Source organism: Schistocerca cancellata, chromosome 7, assembly GCF_023864275.1.
Source record: "Schistocerca cancellata isolate TAMUIC-IGC-003103 chromosome 7, iqSchCanc2.1, whole genome shotgun sequence".
In the NCBI taxonomy this organism is placed as follows: domain Eukaryota; kingdom Metazoa; phylum Arthropoda; class Insecta; order Orthoptera; family Acrididae; genus Schistocerca; species Schistocerca cancellata.
The window spans coordinates 529,913,712-529,932,753 of NC_064632.1; the positions used below are offsets into that span (position 1 = coordinate 529,913,712).

Here is a 19,042-nt window from a genome sequence, read left to right on the forward strand (position 1 = left end):
TAAGTCACAACTGCAAAATACTAACGCGGATTCTTTACAGACGAATGGAAAAACTGGTAGAAGCCGACCTCGGGGAAGATCAGTTTCGATTCCATAGAAATGTTGGAACACGTGAGGCAATACTGACCCTACGACTTATCTTAGAAGAAAGATTAAGGAAAGGCAAATCTACGTTTCTAGCATTTGTAGACTCAGAGAAAGCTTTTGACAATGTTGACTGGAATACTCTCTTTCAAATTCTAAAGGTGGCAGGGGTAAAATACAGGGAACGAAAGACTATTTACAATCTGTACAGAAACCAGATGGCAGTTGTGAGAATCGACGGGCATGAAAGGGAGGCAGTGGTTGGGAAGGGAGTGAGACAGGGTTGTAGCCTCTCCCCGATGTTATTCAATCTGTATATTGATCAAGCAGTAAAGGAAACAAAAGAAAAATTCGGAGTAGATATTAAAATCCATGGAGAAGAAATAAAAACTTTGAGGTTCGCCGATGACATTGTAATTCTGTCAGAGACAGCAAAGGACTTGGAAGAGCAGTTGAACGGAATGGGCAGTGTCTTGAAAGGAGGATATAAGCAAAACGAGGATAATGGAATGTAGTCGAATTAAGTCAGGTGATGCTGAGGGAATTAGATTAGGAAATGAGACACTTAAAGTAGTAAAGGAGTTTTGCTATTTGGGGAGCAAAATAACTGATGATGGTCGAAGTAGAGAGGATATAAAATATAGACTGGCAATGGCAAGGAAGCGTTTCTGAAGAAGAGAAATTTGATAACATCGAGTATAGATTTAAGTGTCAGGAAGTCGTTTCTGAAAGTATTTTTATGGAGTGTAGCCATGTATGGAAGTGAAACATGGACGATAAATAGTTTCGACAAGAAGAGACTAGAAGCTTTAGAAATGTGGTGTTACAGAAGAATGCCGAAGATTAGATGGGTAGATCACATAACTAATGAGGAGGTATTGAATAGAATTGAGGAGAAGAGGAGTTTATGGCACAACTTGACAAGGAGAAGGGATCGGTTGGTAGGACATGTTCTGAGCCATCAAGGGATCACCAATTTAGTATTGGAGGGCAGCGTGGAGGGTAAAAATCATAGAGAGACCAAGAGATGAATACACTAAACAGATTCAGAAGGACGTAGGTTGCAGTAGATACTGGGAGATGAAGAAGCTTGCACAGGATAGAGTAGCATAGAGAGCTGCATCAAACCAGCCTCACGACTGAAGACAACAACAACAACAACAACATATGTACATCTACTATCCCCCAGGTCGCATATGCCGTCATCTGATCAAAATCGACGCCGTCTTTCCAAGTGTACAATATTTTTCATTTCCTTACCGAAATAGGCCTGTTTCAGTTTAAGTTGCCATCGTCAAGTTATGCCTAATTACTCTTGACTTCCAAATTACAAATTTGCTCTCAGGAATTCCTTCATATACAAATACAAACTAAATACTCGTACCTTGGACAGCACCCACTGTTGTTAAAAAGGACCAACAAGCTGTTGAAAACACAGATCACAAAGTCACAGACAGGAATTTAACACAAGCTGCAGTATCCACCAATGTGATGTGGAAGTCACGAATAACTGGACATAGCTTGACAGTAGCACCTGTTCCCGAAATGGGCTCATCGCAATAACGGAATTACATTGAAGCAGCGGACTTGGGTTCATATACATAAAATTTAAGACTAAAAGGTAGATGTTGTGTACATGTACAGACAAACAGATGATTATATGTAATTTTATGTGTATAGACTGAAACAGTGAGTGAAAATTTTTACCAAGGCCGGTATCGCACCCCCCCAATCTATATACATGAAATCTATTTGTATGAGACAAGTAAATTTTCTGAAATTGTGTCATTTCATTTGTACATATAAGTAGTTGCTCCTGTATTTGGGGCTAAATCCCCCATTTACATTCGATGATGAGGTGTTATTCTAGAACATGGAGAGCCTCGGCAGTTCTGTTCGTGTCTAAGGGAGAATTTAAAGTAGACTGGGGCTGCAGTGACAATTTGGATCGAGGAGGCAGGCGTGTCAGGGTAATCAGTGCAGTTGTGTGCACCACTGTGCGTAGGAGGTTTAGCAGTTAACGCACCAGCGTAGAAAGCAGGAAACCGGAGATCGATTCCCAACCTTCTCACAAATTTTCGCTCTCCATTTCAGTCTACACTTATAAAATCATATCTGTATGAGAGCAGTAAAGTCTCTGAAACCCTCACTTTTCAAATGGTTATATTTTCTGAAAAACTGAATGATATGTTCAAGAGAAAGAGCTTCACAAATGAGCAGATCAGTAACGCGTTGGTTCACCTCTCGCCCTTATGCATCTACATCTACATTTATACTCCGCAAGCCACCCAACGGTGTGTGGCGGAGGGCACTTTATGTGCCACTGTCATTACCTCCCTTTCCTGTTGCAGTCGCGTATGGTTCGCGGGAAGAACGACTGCCGGAAAGCCTTCGTGCGGGCTCGAATCTCTCTAATTGTACATTCGTGATCTCCTCGGAAAGTATAAGTAGGGGGAAGCAATATATTCGATACATCATCCAGAAACGCACCCTCTCGAAACCTGGACAGCAAGCTACACCGCAATGCACAGCGCCTCTCTTGCAGAGTCTGCCACTTTAGTTTGTTAAACATCTCCGTAACGCTATCACGGTTACCAAATAACCCTGTGACGAAACGCGCCGCTCTTCTTTGGATCTTCTCTATCTTCTCCGTCAACCCGACCTGGTACGGATCCCACACTGATGAGCAATACTCAAGTACAGGTCGAACGAGTATTTTCTAAGCCAACTCCTTTGTTGATGGACTACATTTTCTAAGGACTCTCCCAATGAATCTCAACCTGTTACCCGCTTTACCAACAACTAATTTTATATGATCATTCCACTTCAAATCGTTTCGCACGCATACTCCCAGATATTTTACAGAAGTAACTGCTACCAGTGTTTGTTCCGCTATCATATAATCATACAATAAAGGATCCTTCTTTCTATGTATTCGCAATACATTACATTTTTCTATGTAAAGGGTCAGTTGCCACTCCCTGAACCAAGTGCCTATCCGCTGCAGATCTTCCTGCATTTCACTACAATTTTCTAATGCTACAACTTCTCTGTATACTACAGAATCATCCGCAAAAAGCCGCATGGAACTTCCGACACTATCTACTAGGTCATTTATATATATTGTGAAAAGCAATGGTCCCATAACACTCCCCTGTGGCACGCCATAGGTTACTTTAACGTCTGTAGACGTCTCTCCATTGATAACAACATGCTGTGTTCTGTTTGCTAAAAACTCTTCAATCCAGCCACACAGCTGGTCTGATATTCCGTAGGCTCTTTGTTTATCAGGCGACAGTGCGGAACTGTATCGAACGCCTTCCGGAAGTCAAGGAAAACAGCATCTACCTGGGAGCCTGTATCTAATGTTTTCTGGGTCTCATGAACAAATAAAGCGAGCTGGGTCTCACACGATCGCTGTTTCCGGAATCCATGTTGATTCCTACAGAGTAGATTCTGGGTTTCCAGAAACGATATGATACGCGAGCAAAAAACATGTTCTAAAATTCTACAACAGATCGACGTCAGAGATATAGGTCTATAGTTTTGCGCATGTGCTCGACGACCCTTCTTGAAGACTGGGACTACCTGTGGTCTTTTCCAATCGTTTGGAACCTTCCGTTCCTGTAGAGACTTTCGGTACACGGCTGTTAGAAGGGGGGCAAGTTCTTTCGCGTACTCTGCGTAGAATCGAATTGGTATCCCGTCAGGTCCAGTGGACTTTTCTCTGTTGAGTAATTCCAGTTGCTTTTCTATTCCTTGGACACTTATTTCGATGTCAGCCATTTTTTCGTTTGTGCGAGGATTTAGAACAGTCATTCGGCTTGGCACTCGTTGCTAGATGTCCTCCTTAGGGATATCGAGGCAAATTCTGATGTCCTCCCTCACATGTTGACATCAGCGTGTATTATTCACGGGTCTGTCTGCGAGGCGTAGCTACTATCCAACTGAGTACACGGAATGAAATTCGCCCAGAATTGACACCCTGCTATGGCCATGTGCATTGTTTACTATCCTTTCCAGCTGCGCTGTGAAACTGCGCTGCAGCATCCCACCTTCATCCATCGGCTGCCAAAATTTACAATTCTGCATTTGCCCTCGATACCTGAATGAATACCAATTTGTGGCCAATTTGTATAACTCCCTCTTGGTGACTCCTTTTTTGTCTTAGAATTGTCTGACAAACGGTACAAAGGAAGATGAAATTTAGCACGGATTACAGAGCTCGAAGCCCATAAACTCAACAGGATCTGTATTAGAGGGTTTGCACAGCCCATACGTCAATAACAACAGTGATAAAAATACACAAATTGCTCTCCAAGATGATCTACATTCAGTAAGCAGATTTCAGCATAATTAAATAGATCTTTTTACAGCCAAGTAGAAAATGTTTCAGGGATCAGTTGGCGATTTAAAAAAAAAAGGTGCTGCGTTACCCCTTTCTTTCGAGAAAGTGGAATCCTTCCGCTGTTATCATAAGTATTTTATGGGTCCCATTGTGAGGCAAACAGCAGCAAAAGAAGACTACTTTGCTAAACAAATTTTCCTCCTCACACAGTCACTGTCACACTCTACAGTACAAAATTGAGCACTTCTTGTTCCTCGATCTAATACAAGCAAATGAGCTGAGTAATCTAGTATGTGTTATATGAAGTAGAAGAGTATCTGCTGGTCTGTAACTTTGCTCTGTGACATGTGTGATGGTGTGACTTCTCACAGCTTTTTCTCCTCTCAGGCAGCGACAATGGCGACGGTTGGCGTCGAGACCATTACTAGCACCATGGGCTACGCACTGACTCTGCTCGGACTCCACCCAGAGTGGCAAGAACTGGCGCAGCGTGAGCTGGACGACTGCTTCGGAACTGGGGGCGACTACTTACGACACGTCACCATGGCAGACCTTGCACAGCTTAAAGTCATCGATGCCATTCTAAAGGTACTCGTGGATTCAGTTAATTTTAATGATTCTTTCCTTGCGAAAATTTTAATAGTAAATTTCAAAGGTAGTTTTCCGCTAATTGTGGAGACAGTACACTACTGGCCATTAAAATCACTACACCAAGAAGAAATGCAGCTGATAAACGAGTATTCATTGGACAAATACAGGGCTATTACAAATGATTAAAGCGATTTCATAAATTCACTGTAGCTCCATTCATTGACATATGGTCACGACACACTACAGATACGTAGAAAAACTCATAAAGTTTTGTTCGGCTGAAGCCGCACTTCAGGTTTCTGCCGCCAGAGCGCTCGAGAGCGCAGTGAGACAAAATAGCGACAGGAGCCGAGAAAGCGTATATCGTGCTTGAAATGCACTCACATCTGTCAGTCATAACAGTGCAACGACACTTTAGGACGAAGTTCAACAAAGATCCACCAACTGCTAACTCCATTCGGCGATGGAATGCGCAGTATAAAGCTTCTGGATGCCTGTGTAGGGGGAAATCAACGGGTCGGCCTGCAGTGCGCGAAGAAATGGTTGAACGTGTGCGGGCAAGTTTCACGCGTAGCCCGCGGAAGTCGACGAATAAAGCAAGCAGGGAGCTAAACGTACCACAGCCGACGGTTTGGAAAATCTTACGGAAAAGGCTAAAGCAGAAGCCTTACCGTTTACAACTGCTACAAGTCCTGACACCCGATGACAAAGTCAAACGCTTTGAATTTTCGGCGCGGTTGCAACAGCTCATGGAAGAGGATGCGTTCAGTGCGAAACTTGTTTTCAGTGATGAAGCAACATTTTTTCTTAATGGTGAAGTGAACAGACACAATGTGCGAATCTGGGCGGTAGAGAATCCTCACGCATTCGTGCAGAAAATTCGCAATTCACCAAAAGTTAACGTGTTTTGTGCCATCTCACGGTTTAAAGTTTACGGCCCCTTTTTCTTCTGCGAAAAAAACGTTACAGGACACGTGTATCTGGACATGCTGGAAAATTGGCTCATGCCACAACTGGAGACCGACAGCGCCGACTTCATCTTTCAACAGGATGGTGCTCCACCGCACTTCCATCATGATGTTCGGCATTTCTTAAACAGGAGATTGGAAAACCGATGGATCGGTCGTGGTGGAGATCATGATCAGCAATTCATGTCATGGCCTCCACGCTCTCCCGACTTAACCCCATGCGATTTCTTTCTGTGGGGTTATGTGAAAGATTCAGTGTTTAAACCTCCTCTACCAAGAAACGTGCCAGAACTGCGAGCTCGCATAAACGATGTTTTCGAACTCAATGATGGGGACATGCTGCACCGAGTGTGGGAGGAACTTGATTATCGGCTTGATATCTGCCGAATCACTAAAGGGGCACATATCGAACGTTTTTGAAGCCTAAAAAAACTTTTTGAGTTTTTGTATGTGTGTGCAAAGCATTTTGAAAATATCTCAAATAATAAAGTTATTGTAGAGCTGTGAAATCGCTTCAATCATTTGTAATAACCCTGTATATTATACTAGAACTGACATGTGATTACATTTTCATGCAATTTGGGTGCATAGATCCTGAGAAATCAGTACCCAGAACAACCACCTCTGGCCGTAATAACGGCCTTGATACGCCTGGGCATTGAGTCAAACAGAGCTTCGATGGCGTGAACAGGTACAGCTGCCCATGCAGCTTCAACACGATACCACAGTTCATCAAGAGTAGTGATTGACGTATTGTGTTGAGCCAGTTGCTTGGCCACCATTGAGCAGACGTTTTCAATTGGTGAGAAATCTGGAGAATGTGCTGGCCAGGACAGCAGTCGAACATTTTCTGTACCCAGAAAGCCCCGTACAGGACCTGTAACATGCGGTCGTGCATTATTCTGGTGAAATGTAGGGTTTCGAAGGGATCGAATGAAGGGTACAGCCACTAGCCGTAACACATCTGAAATGTGACGTACACTGTTCAAAGTGCCGTCAATGCGAACAAGAGATGACCCAGACGTGTAACCAATGGCACCCCATACCATCAAGCCGGGTGATACGCCAGTATGGCGATGACAAATACACGCTTCCAGTATGCGTTCACCGCGATGTCGCCAAACACGGATGCGACCATCATGATGCTCTAAACAGAACCTGGATTCATCCGAAAAAATGACGTTTTGCCATTCGTGCACCCAGGTTCGTCGTTGAGTACACCATCGCAGGCTCTCGTGTCTGTGATGCAGCGTCAAGGGTAACCGCAGCCATGGTCTCCGAGCTGATAGTCCATGCTGCTGCAAACGTCGTCGAACTGTTCGTGCAGATGGTTGTCTTGCAAACGTCCCCATCTGTTGACTCAGGGATCGAGACGTGGCTGCATGATCCGTTACAGCCATGCGGATAAGATGCCTGCCATCTCCACTAGTGATACGAGGCCGTTGGCATCCAGCACGGCGTTCCGTATTACCCTCCTGAACCCACCGATTCCATATTCTGCTAACAGTTATTGGATCTCGACCAACGCGAGCAGCAGTGTCGCGATACGATAAACCGCAATCGCGAAAGGCTTCAATCCGACCTTTATCAAAGTCAGAAACGTGATGGTACACATTTCTCCTCCTTGCACGAGGCATCACAACAACGTTTCACCAGGCAACGCCGGTCAACTGCTGTTTGCGTATGAGAAATCGGTTGGAAACTTTCCTCACGTCAGCACGTTGTAGGGTTCGCCACCGGCGCCAACTTTGTGTGAATAGTCTGAAAAGCTAATCATTTGCATATCACAGCATCTTCTCCCTGTCGGTTAAATTTCGCGTCTGTAGCACGTCATCTTCGTGGTGCAGAAATTTTAATGGCCAGTAGTGTATTTTATTGTTGGTTTTACCGCATGTCAACCATAAAAAATTAAGCAGTTTCAGCAATTATGGTCGTGACATATTACTTGTTCTTATCTCAGCACACATTATCTACCTTATATATGCTAAAAATTCTCATAATGATGTAATGATATGTGAACGATTATTAAATGCTCTGTCGTTCAATTACAACTTCAAAAAGAGTGCAAGTAACTGTATATAACTGATTCAGAACGCAGCAGTGCGTAAAACTTAAAGCGACACTAACTTTCGCATGATGTGTCTATAAATTTTGTAGAGAGCTCCCACGACAGGGAGTCTACTTAAAAGTGAGACTTTAGATGGAGAAGTTCTGGCATCATATTCGCAACTCCGGTGACTTTATTAATGGAGTGATGTCACCTCGACTCAGCGAGTCCCACCTATTAGTATGCTCCGACATCGTCTCACTCTTTGCTAGAGTCCCTCTCATGCATTCATTGTTACCTATCAGCAAAAAGTTCCAAGCTGATATAACAACGCTATTTCATCATGCTCTATACTCAACCTACATTTTTCAACAGTGAATATTTTGAGCAAATTGGAAGTGTTGCCACGGATTGTCCTCCCTCCCCTCTGGTAACAAACTTATCATAGATGACTCTGAGGAGAGGGCACTTGTTTCGGTAGAAAAACCAAAAGTGTAACTTGGACCAAACATAGAAAGAACTTGCAACAGTCATAGCACAGAAGGAAAAGAAATACACAATGAGAATAACAGAAATGACACTTTTAGTCAAATACTATGCGAGTAATTACTGTTGTTGTGTACATACATTTACACATAACAGGATTTTGTCAGAGGTCACCATTATATGAAAAATCTGTAATCTTGGGAACAGTCGCTAACTGAAATGTCTTTACTTTATGGTATCGTAAAAAATCTAACCGTTACCGTAATTTACTCCTTCTCTTTAATTTGTTACTTGTCATCCTGAAGCATACATGGGATGAATGTGACAGTGGCTCTAGGAAAATGCAACTAATAGCTTTACTGTCTTCAGTTCCTTCAACCAAATAGTCAAAATATCTAATTTCACTAATAAAAATTTTGTCTTACTCCACCACGAATGGATTAAAGGCGGAGATGCGAGAGTAATACAGGAATGATAATCTCTTAAACATTCAGTTCAAACGATTTTTTCACCACAAAAATTATGTACACCCACGTAAAGGGAATAAAAGAGTACTTATGAACATTTTACATCGTTTTGATTATTACTTCATATGAGAGTTAAATTAAGTTTATCACTGCACCAATTTGAGTAGTGATGGGGGCTGGATGGTTGATTTGCGGGAGGAGACCGAACAGCATGGTCATCGGTCCCGTCGAATGAGGGAAGGATGGGGAAGGAAATCAGCTGCGCCGTTTCAAGGGAACCATTCCGGCATCTGCCTGAAGTGATTTGGGAAAATCACGGAAAACTGAAATCAGGATGGCCGGAACATCATCCTTCCGAATACGAGTCCAAAGGAGGCCTGAATTGGTATGTAAATTCCATAATCACACTTCGTTTCATGCCTCGAGAAACAGAGATAAGCATTGCGTTTCACTGCCGATACCACTATGGAGCCAACTGCCAACTTAGCAGAGAGGATCTTAACTCAACCTGGAGCCAGTGGCAAACGAAGAGAAATCTACTAAATTCCATAAAGTGAATGAAAAGAAAAATAATTTCCACGTGTAGGTACTACATACGTTTCGCAGATTTAGATCCGTCCGACAAACAATAAGGAACTGCAAATCAATGCACTACGAACAACATGCAATTGAGCATGCCACTGAAGATACAAATAAACCCCATAACTTCCTGAATAAAATAAAACTGAAATTTAGTTCTGTGCACAAATATCCCATGAATACTGAAGGCGTAAGTGTTTGCTGCGAAACTAACGAAAGAAGGAACTCAGTTTGGCTAAGACCACAAACCGCGAAAAATAAATTACACTACTCCGAAACGATGAGAAAGAGTTGACCATGTAACCATTTGTCTGCCCTGAAAACCAAGATCCATCTAACAATTAATAAGGAACTGCAATACGCTGTACTCAGAGCAACATATTGTGTAACACGCCATGATTCACACAAAGAAACCCCGTTTGTTTCCGAAAGAAAAATCAATTTAAATTTAGACAGCTTGGTAGAAATCAACTCTCGCACTGAAGATGGCAGCATTTACTGAAAGTTAAATAAGGGCTAAATTTGGATCCTAAGGTTGCCAATGTGACATGCAAGCTAAGTGTAACCATCTACTTCCAAATCCCGAAAACTCAGGAAAAATATGCAGTTCAGCCGCATGCTTGTCACAATTACGATCCACGAATTTATTTTACACACTGAAAGCACTTTGATTTTAGTAACTGTATGAGAGAATGAAGTTTCCTTGTACTACATCTTACGTGGCGGGCAATTCACGCATACACAAAGTACATGCTCTCAAATGCATAAGAAATAATTAATTCATCTGTGAAACGTCCCCTGCAATCAGCAACATAATTTTCCCCAAATGTCCAAAATGGCACAAATAAAGATGGTTAAATGTTACGCAATAGATACTTTCCAATACCTCCACTTAGTAGAATGTCTGGGGGACACCTGGTCAATTCTGAGCGAGTTAGCAGGTGAACAGAGAGTGCCTTCCACTTTCAGTATGGAGTGGGCAGCCAAAGACAATCACAGTCGCTCCTGCCAACTTAACTGTATACATGTTCAGACACGTGATGTATGGTAATGTTAAAGAGTTGTGCCTTCTGCCTTCCGACGAAAATTACTACTGTTGTTGCAACTGCTCTAGCATACAGCAGATACTGGATTCCCTTTCGAACTTAACAATCACTCGTCTCATTCAAACAGAGTAACATGAAAAGGACATATGAAAGAGACAGGTACACAAATCTCAAGATGAATATAGAGAATAAATCGACTCACTTGCTTCTCAGACGCTTATTACCTTTGCAGACAGTTAGAAAGTGATAATGTGGATCAGAATGACTTACAAGAGATGGCTCTGCTAGAGCAGTCTATTCACACCACAGCTTCCAAAAAGAAAATACGTCGGAAGTAGCTTTGCCGTGGAAGGATAGTTCAAAACATTTTCAAAAAAAATCTTATTTCTTTCTTTCACAGTGCCCTCAAAACCGTAACAGATTTTAGAACTGTCTGAAGTGCATCACTTAGGGCTGTGAATGTAGGAACCAAATATTAATTCTTTTAATCATACTTAAAGTACACTACAGTATGACACAGAGGAAAAGAAACACTCCACACAGCGAAACTTATAAGGAGAATTTAACATACTGTATATGCATAAAGAGACATCATTCCAAACACATTTTATATAAACGAATTACGAAAGTCTAATCACCAAGTAAGGTAAAATAAACTGACATTTCCTAGAATAGTATCTTGACACTCAAGAAAATGATTAATCTGGTCCGTAAAATGGACTAACGAAATCAAAAGGAAACACACGAAGTACTAGATATTACTACAACAAACTTCATTATAATACCCATCCTAAAAATGGAAACATTGAAAGCAAAGTGTATTAAATACATGACTACATAATGAAAAATAAAACTTTCACATGTATATGAAATGCAGTGAAAAACACACATCCAAATGTGACGGAAAAAAATCCATTGTTACATACAAAATTGCATAAAAGCCTATCATGAAGGAGCAAATAAATTATGTAAATAGTAATTAAAGAGCTAAAAATTTACATGAGCTCACAATAAATACAAATCATTGGTGTATACGAGTGTAAAAGATAATTAGATGCTTTTGAGTAAAAGAACAATAAATTTTAATCATAAAGTGTAGTTAGTATTCGTTTCAGAGCTAGTGCATGCAGGAACAATAAAAATGTGCTTATTGTGTATGCAAATGATGGCAATTGGTTTTACATACAAACGAAATGATTAGGAGAGCAATACCTTCACAAAACTGTTAATAAAAATGAATCACAGTGCATAATATCGTGACTGCAAACGAAAACTACTTAAATAAATGTACTAGCATGATCAAATGAAATGTCGAATCACGCAAGCGTGGTTAAAGGTACACCAAAGCACGATTAAAGGTACTTAAATTTGTGGATAAAGAATGACCACCATGTATCCCTTGCGATAAAATATTTGAAAAGCATGCTGCGTACCAATGTTGATTAAAAAGAAGCAAAATGTAATTATATAATCAATAATTTAAGGAGCTAGCTACGTAAGGTCGGTCTATATCAATCATCAAATTTCCAAAAATGTTAAGGTGTATGAATGATTAAAATTAACACACTTGGCACATGGTACGTCAATAACATCAGAATACTGTAACAAATGCACACCTCCTGATATAACAAATCACTGCCTTTGGTCCACTGATAGAAAAACCCACACATGTTCACACGAAGCCTAAGTTGCGGAGTATCCATACTTCACAGTTCAGTGTTCACTCACACTAGGTCACGGATGCATCTCGGTGAAGATGGGCCATTGATTTCCAATGACAGCAATCAGCTTTGTCACACGCACTGCGCTTCATGACGTCTTCGTGGCCCAACTCACTTCATCCACCATCCAACAAGTAGTAGCAGTATGTCGAAATGGAGTGCATGTCAGACATAAGTGACATGTCGGTTCCTGTGTTTATTGCCCAAGACTGCCCATGACATGTACATCAGGAACATGTATTCTTCTCACCATCAGAATGATTTTTTTCCATCGGTGACAGAGTTGACTATCATTAACCTTCAGTGTTCTTGCCAGAATGTGCGTGCTGCCCATAAGAATGCATTCAGTATGAATCGCATTCATTGCAGACAAATAGTGAAGAATAAGAATAGCTCACATCATCCACTCAAATATCATTCATAGCACACATTTTACGTCCGTTATAGTATCTGTCTTCAATGCCATCACTCTCTAGTACTGTACAACACATATGTTTCATCATTACCATGACTGAATACCGTACAATAACCCGAACTACACACAAGCCTTCGCTGATATAGTCACACTCTGCAACATTTTAATTCCAAAAAATCACTTCAAGCAACTAACTGCGCCATGGTGGATCCAAGCGCTACCTTCATAACACAAAAATCATGTGTGGAATAATAAGAGATCTCACTGTGCACAGGTTTCAAAATGTCATTGTAATGAAAAATAAAGTAAAACCGTATTTGAAAATTTTTTGCGATTCCTGTCTACATCTACATCTATATCAACAGGGATACTCAGCAGATAACATTTATGTGTCTGGCAGAGGGTTCATCGAACCACCTTCACAATAATTCTCTATTATTCCATTCTGGAACATGGCGCGGAAAAAACAAGCACGTATATCTTTCCGTGCCAGCTCCGATTTCCCTTATTTTACTACGCTGATGGTTTATCCCTATGTGGGTCTGTATCAACAAAATATTTTTGCATTCGGAAGAAAAAGTTGGCGATTGAAATTTCGTGAGAAGATCCCGCCGCATCGACAAACCCCTTTGTTTTAATGATGTCCACCCCACATCCTGTATCATCTCCATGAAACTCTCACCCCTATTTCTCGAAAATACAAAACGTGCTGCCCTTCTATGGACTTTCTCGATTAATTACGTTAGTCCTACCTGGTAAGGATTCCACACCGCGAAGCAAAAGAGGATGGTCAAGGGTAATTTAGTCAGTCTCTTTAATAGACCTGTTACATCTAGCAATGTTCTGCCAATCAATTTGGGTTGTTATAATTGTAATTCCTAGGTATTTTGTTGAATTCACGGCGTTTTGATTTTATTGATTTATCGCGTAACTTAGGTTTAACAGATTCCCTTTAGCACTCATGAGAATGAAATCACACTTTTCATTATTTAGCGTCAGTTATCAATTTGGCACCATACATATATGTGTTATAAATCGCTTTGCAATTCGTTTTGATCTTCTGATGACCTTAGGCCTACTAGACGATAAAGCACAGCATCATCCTCAAACAACCTCAAATTGTCTCCTGAATCGTTTATACAGATTAGGACCAGCAGAGGACCTACAACACTACCTTGGAGAACGCCAGAAATCACGTATGTTGTACTCGATGACTTTCCGTCGATTACTACGAGTTATGAGCGCTTTGACAGGATATCACGTATCCAGTCGCATAACTGAAACGATCTCCCTTAAGCACGCAGTTTGATTACAAGCTGCTTGTGTGGTACGATGTCAGAAACCTTCTGAAAATCTTCAAATACGGAATAAGTCTGAAATTCCTTGTCGACAGCACTCAAGACTTCGTGTGAGTAAAGAGCTAGTTGTGTTTCACAACAGCAATGTTTTCTAAATCCGTGTTGACTATGTATCAACAGACCGTTCTGCTGTCACAAAAATTCTGCTGCATATCGACGTTAATGATATGATGCTGTATTTTAGTGGATTACTCCTACTGCCTTTCTTGAATATGGGTGTGACCTGTGCAACTTTCCAGTCTTTTGGTACGGATCATTTGTCGAACGACAGTCGTATATGATAGTTAAGTATGGAGCTACCGCATCACCATACTGTGAAGGAGCCTAATTGGTATACAGTCTGGACGGGAAGAATTGCTTTTATTGACTTAAGTTGCATCGCTACTCCGAGGGTATCTACTTCTAAGTTACTCATGTTAGCAGCTGTGCTTAATTCGAATTCTGGAATGTTTACTTCGTTTTCTTTGGTGAAGGAATTTCAGGAGGCCGTGCTTTGTAGCTCTGCTTTAGCAGCAATGTCATCAACAGTATTTCCTTTAGTATCGCGCACAGAAGTCATTGATTGTGTCGTTCCGCTAGCACACTTTACGTAGGACCAGAATCTCTCCGAATTTTCTGCCAGATTTAGTTATGGAAACCACTATCAGCATCTCACATTGAAGTCCACGCTAAATTTCGAGGTTTCGTAAAAGGTCGCCAATCGTGGGGATTTTGCGTTCGTTTAAATTTGGCATGCCTTTTCGTTGTTTCTGCAACAGTGTTATGACTTATTTTGTGTACTACGTGGGATCAGCTCCACTATTTGTTAAGTTATTTGGCATAAATCTCTCAGTTGCTGTCGATACTATTTCTTTGAATTGAAGCCCATCCCGTCTACACTCGCCGTGTTAATTTGGAAGGAGTGGAGATCGTCTCTCGGGAAGGCGTCAAGCGAATTTTTATCTGCTTTTCTGAACAGGTATATTTTTCAGTTATTATTGGTTTTTCCGTCTTATGCTTAACGAAATTTAATTAAAGAGACTTTTACATCATGCTCTTTTCGCTTGTATTTATAAAGCATCTTTCCTGGTCATTCTGCAAATTGGTTACATATGTTGGTACATTTTTGGTTGCTTTAGATTAAAAACAGCGTTTTCTTTTATACAGTTGGAGTGTAATTAACTTACGGTGTTTCTGCCTCAAAACGCGATCTGTAGTGGAGTTCAGTTCCAAAAATTAATGACAGCTTAATTCAGGAAGTGTTTCAAGAATGCGGCAGCTACGGTTTTCCCTGTAGCTTTTCATAAGAGAATACGAGTAACGGATTTTTGTCATTTCAGTATCAACAAAAATACGTCAAAATCTTACGTAAATTCGTGGGATAGATCGAAACAAGTCGGCCACAGCCAAGTGGAGGATAGCAGCATATGACACAGAAGGAAATTTCGCCTTCTGACATGCTTTGAGGTCATGCATACTTCTGTCAACCGGCGAATTCTTTTCAGCATATTGCTGTAATATCATGCTTCCCTCAGTTCGTTAAAATGTTTGCAGCCATCAAAGTATGCATGGCTGAGGTGAATATACCACGCAGTTCTATTGATCAGATCATAGGAAATAACTAACGGCCATCGATAATCCCCCAAAACTCGGTGTTCGAATAGGATATCTTTAATTACTATAAAGTACTGTCATAAAGCCACATTTCATATGTGGGTAGAAAACCGCACTCAAATGGATTCCAGCATATCAGTTGAAAGTAAACACCTGCAGTGACTAAATAGAGACGTCTTTGGAAGAGTAGCATGAACATGCAACATGCGACTAAGGACAACCATGACCACCGATCGGGTCTGTATTATTACGTTACACGCAGAAGGCTTGGCGATTATGGAAACTGCGCGACGTATGCCAGGGTCAAGGTGACGTGGTATGGACACAGAACGGGCAATACGAAGAAGCGAGGTCCATTATCACACTGAAGGCGAGGTCCCCTGCGGACATAAATTCGTGGTAGCGAGTTCACTATACTTTCAAATTATTCTGTGCCAATCTCTTTTAATACTGCCGTGATTCTTCTCGCGGGTAGTTTTTGAGGGTTGTTTTGGTAGCATTGACACGAAAACAGGTGATACTTCCGAGTATGGATGAACTGGAATGTGGTTCCTTGATTTTGATGACGATGGAGCCTCTCCTGGAATTAAGTTTGGTAGTGCTGGTAGGTATTGTTAAATGTGACAGAGCAGTGTTTTGGCGGTTAGGAATTTGGTTGGTTGATTTGGGGAGAGGGGACCAAGCAGCGAGCTCATGAGTCCCATCGGATTAGGGAGGGATGGGGAAGGCAGTCGGCCGTGCCCTTTCAAAGGAACCATCCCGGAATTTGCTCGGAACGATTTAGGGAAATGGTGGAATCAGGGTGGCTGTACACGGGTTTTAACCGTCGTTCTCCCGAATGCGAGTCCAGTGCACCACCTCGCTGGTTGTAGGAGTTTGGGGTCACATCTAATCAATAAAAAGGAAGAGCAAGGGTTTTTTGGTACTTTGATGATTTCGACCTGTATGTCGCCAGTGTCTGAAAGAGTTAGCTGGATCTTTTCGGTTTCACCCTCATGTTCACTTCTACTGGGTCTTTTGTTAGTTTTAGTGATAGGTTTAGGCTGTGCTGGAGATGAGTTTACCGTAGAGAATGCTTACCTGCAGATATCGTTGTACAGCCTGTAGCTATTGTTGCTGCTGGTCGTGTGATTGCTTATGGTGATGGTGTGATTAATGCAATTGCTGGAGATGTTGTGGCTATGGAAGCTGCTGGCGATGATGCAGCTGGTGCTGCAATTTCTGGTGGTTATGATAGCGTTGGCTGGGCGGCCGATGTCGCCATTGTTGGTTCTGGAGTGCTGTGGAAACATCCTGCCTAAATCTGACAGCTAGTCATTGACCATGTTGTTGTCCAGATAGCTGGCAGCATTGTGTAGATTGCTGGTGCTGCTGCAGTAGCAGGAGTTCTTAGGAGTGTACTCATTCTGATAGTTTGGTTGGTGCAGTAGGACCCGGCGATGGAGGTAGAGTCCGACCACGGCAGGAGATGACAACTCGGGGTCGGTGTGGTGAATATCTCTGGCTGTGAATCCAGCGGTGGCGATAGCACCCTGATGCGCTAAGAGAGGGATTTTAACTAACAGATTTCGAATCTGGAAGAGTAGCTTCCAGCACTTTGAGAATTAACGCTACCTTTGTGTGTGCTGATAGGCTGCTGGCACGCCGGCTGTGACTTCATGTTTGTTGCTCGCTACTCAACCTCGCGATCTACATCTACATCTACATCTACATCCATACTCCGCAAGCCACCTGACGGTGTGTGGCGGAGAGTACCTTGAGTACCTCTATCGGTTCTCCCTTCTATTCCAGTCTCGTATTGTTCGTGGAAAGAAGGATTGTCGGTATGCCTCTGTCTGGGCTCTAATCTCTCTGAATCTATCCTCATGGTCTCTTCGCGAGATATACGTAGGAGGGAACAATATACTGCTTGACTCTTCGGTGAAGGTATGTTCTCGAAACTTTGACAAAAGCCCGTACCGAGCTACTGAGCGCCTCTCCTGCAGTCTTCCACTGGAGTTTATCATCTCCGTAACGCTTTCGCGATTACTAAATGATCCTGTAACGAAGCGCGCTGCTCTCCGTTGGATCTTCTCTGTCTCTTCTATCAACTCTATCTGGTACGGATCCCACACTGCTGAGCAGTATTCAAGCAGTGGGCGAACAAGCGTACTGTAACCTACTTCCTTTGTTTTCGGATTGAATTTCCTTAGGATTCTTCCAATGAATCTCAGTCTGGCATCTGCTTTACCGACGATCAACATTATATGATCATTCCATTTTAAATCACTCCTAATGCGTACTCCCAGATAATTTATGGTATTAACTGCTTCCAGTTGCTGACCTGCTATTTTGTAGCTAAATGATAAAGGATCTATCTTTCTGTGTATTCGCAGCACATTACACTTGTCTACATCGAGATTCAGTTGCCATTCCCTGCACCATGCGTCAATTCGCTGCAGATCCTCCTGCATTTCAGCACAATTTTCCATTGTTACAACCTCTCGATACACCACAGCATCATCTGCAAAAAGCCTCAGTGAACTTCCGATGTCATCCACCAGGTCATTTATGTATATTGTGAATAGCAACGGTCCTATGACACTCCCCTGCGGCACACCTGAAATCACTCTTACTTCGGAGGACTTCTCTCCATTGAGAATGACATGCTGCGTCCTGTTATCTAGGAACTCCTCAATCCAATCACACAATTGGTCTGATAGTCCATATGCTCTTACTTTGTTCATTAAACGACTGTGGGGAACTGTATCGAACGCCTTGCGGAAGTCAAGAAACACGGCATCTACCTGTGAACCCGTGTCTATGGCCCTCTGAGTCTCGTGGACGAATAGCGCGAGCTGGGTTTCACATGACCGTCTTTTTCGAAACCCATGCTGATTCCTACAGAGTAGATTTCTAGTCTCCAGAAAAGTCATTATACTCGAACACAATACGTGTTCCAAAATTCTACAACTGATCGACGTTAGAAATATAGGTCTATAGTTCTGCACATCTGTTCGACGTCCCTTCTTGAAAACGGGAATGACCTGTGCCCTTTTCCAATCCTTTGGAACGCTACGCTCTTCTAGAGACCTACGGTACACCGCTACAAGAAGGGGGGCAAGTTCCTTCGCGTACTCTGTGTAAAATTGAACTGGTATCCCATCAGGTCCAGAGGCCTTTCCTCTTTTGAGCGATTTTAATTGTTTCTCTATCCCTCTGTCGTCTATTTCGATATCTACCATTTTGTCGATCACTGAGTTATACGCAGCCATCTCTAGTGTGTTGTCAGTTGTTCTTATTTCAGTCGCTTCTTTGATTATACTACTCCAGAAGCCGTTAATGCGAGCCATGACAGAT

The 19,042-nt window shown here is 42.0% G+C and overlaps 1 protein-coding gene across 1 annotated transcript in view; it reads left to right on the forward strand.

The window, feature by feature from the left end:
- Nucleotides 1-19,042, forward strand: part of LOC126092879 (cytochrome P450 4c3-like) — a 44,956-nt gene that overhangs the window by 16,647 nt on the left and 9,267 nt on the right. Inside the window, exon 2 of the mRNA XM_049908610.1 lies at nt 4,820-5,020. Within this exon, the coding sequence (XP_049764567.1) occupies nt 4,829-5,020 (192 nt within the window). The 5' untranslated portion in view covers nt 4,820-4,828. The remainder of the gene's footprint in view (nt 1-4,819; nt 5,021-19,042) is intronic.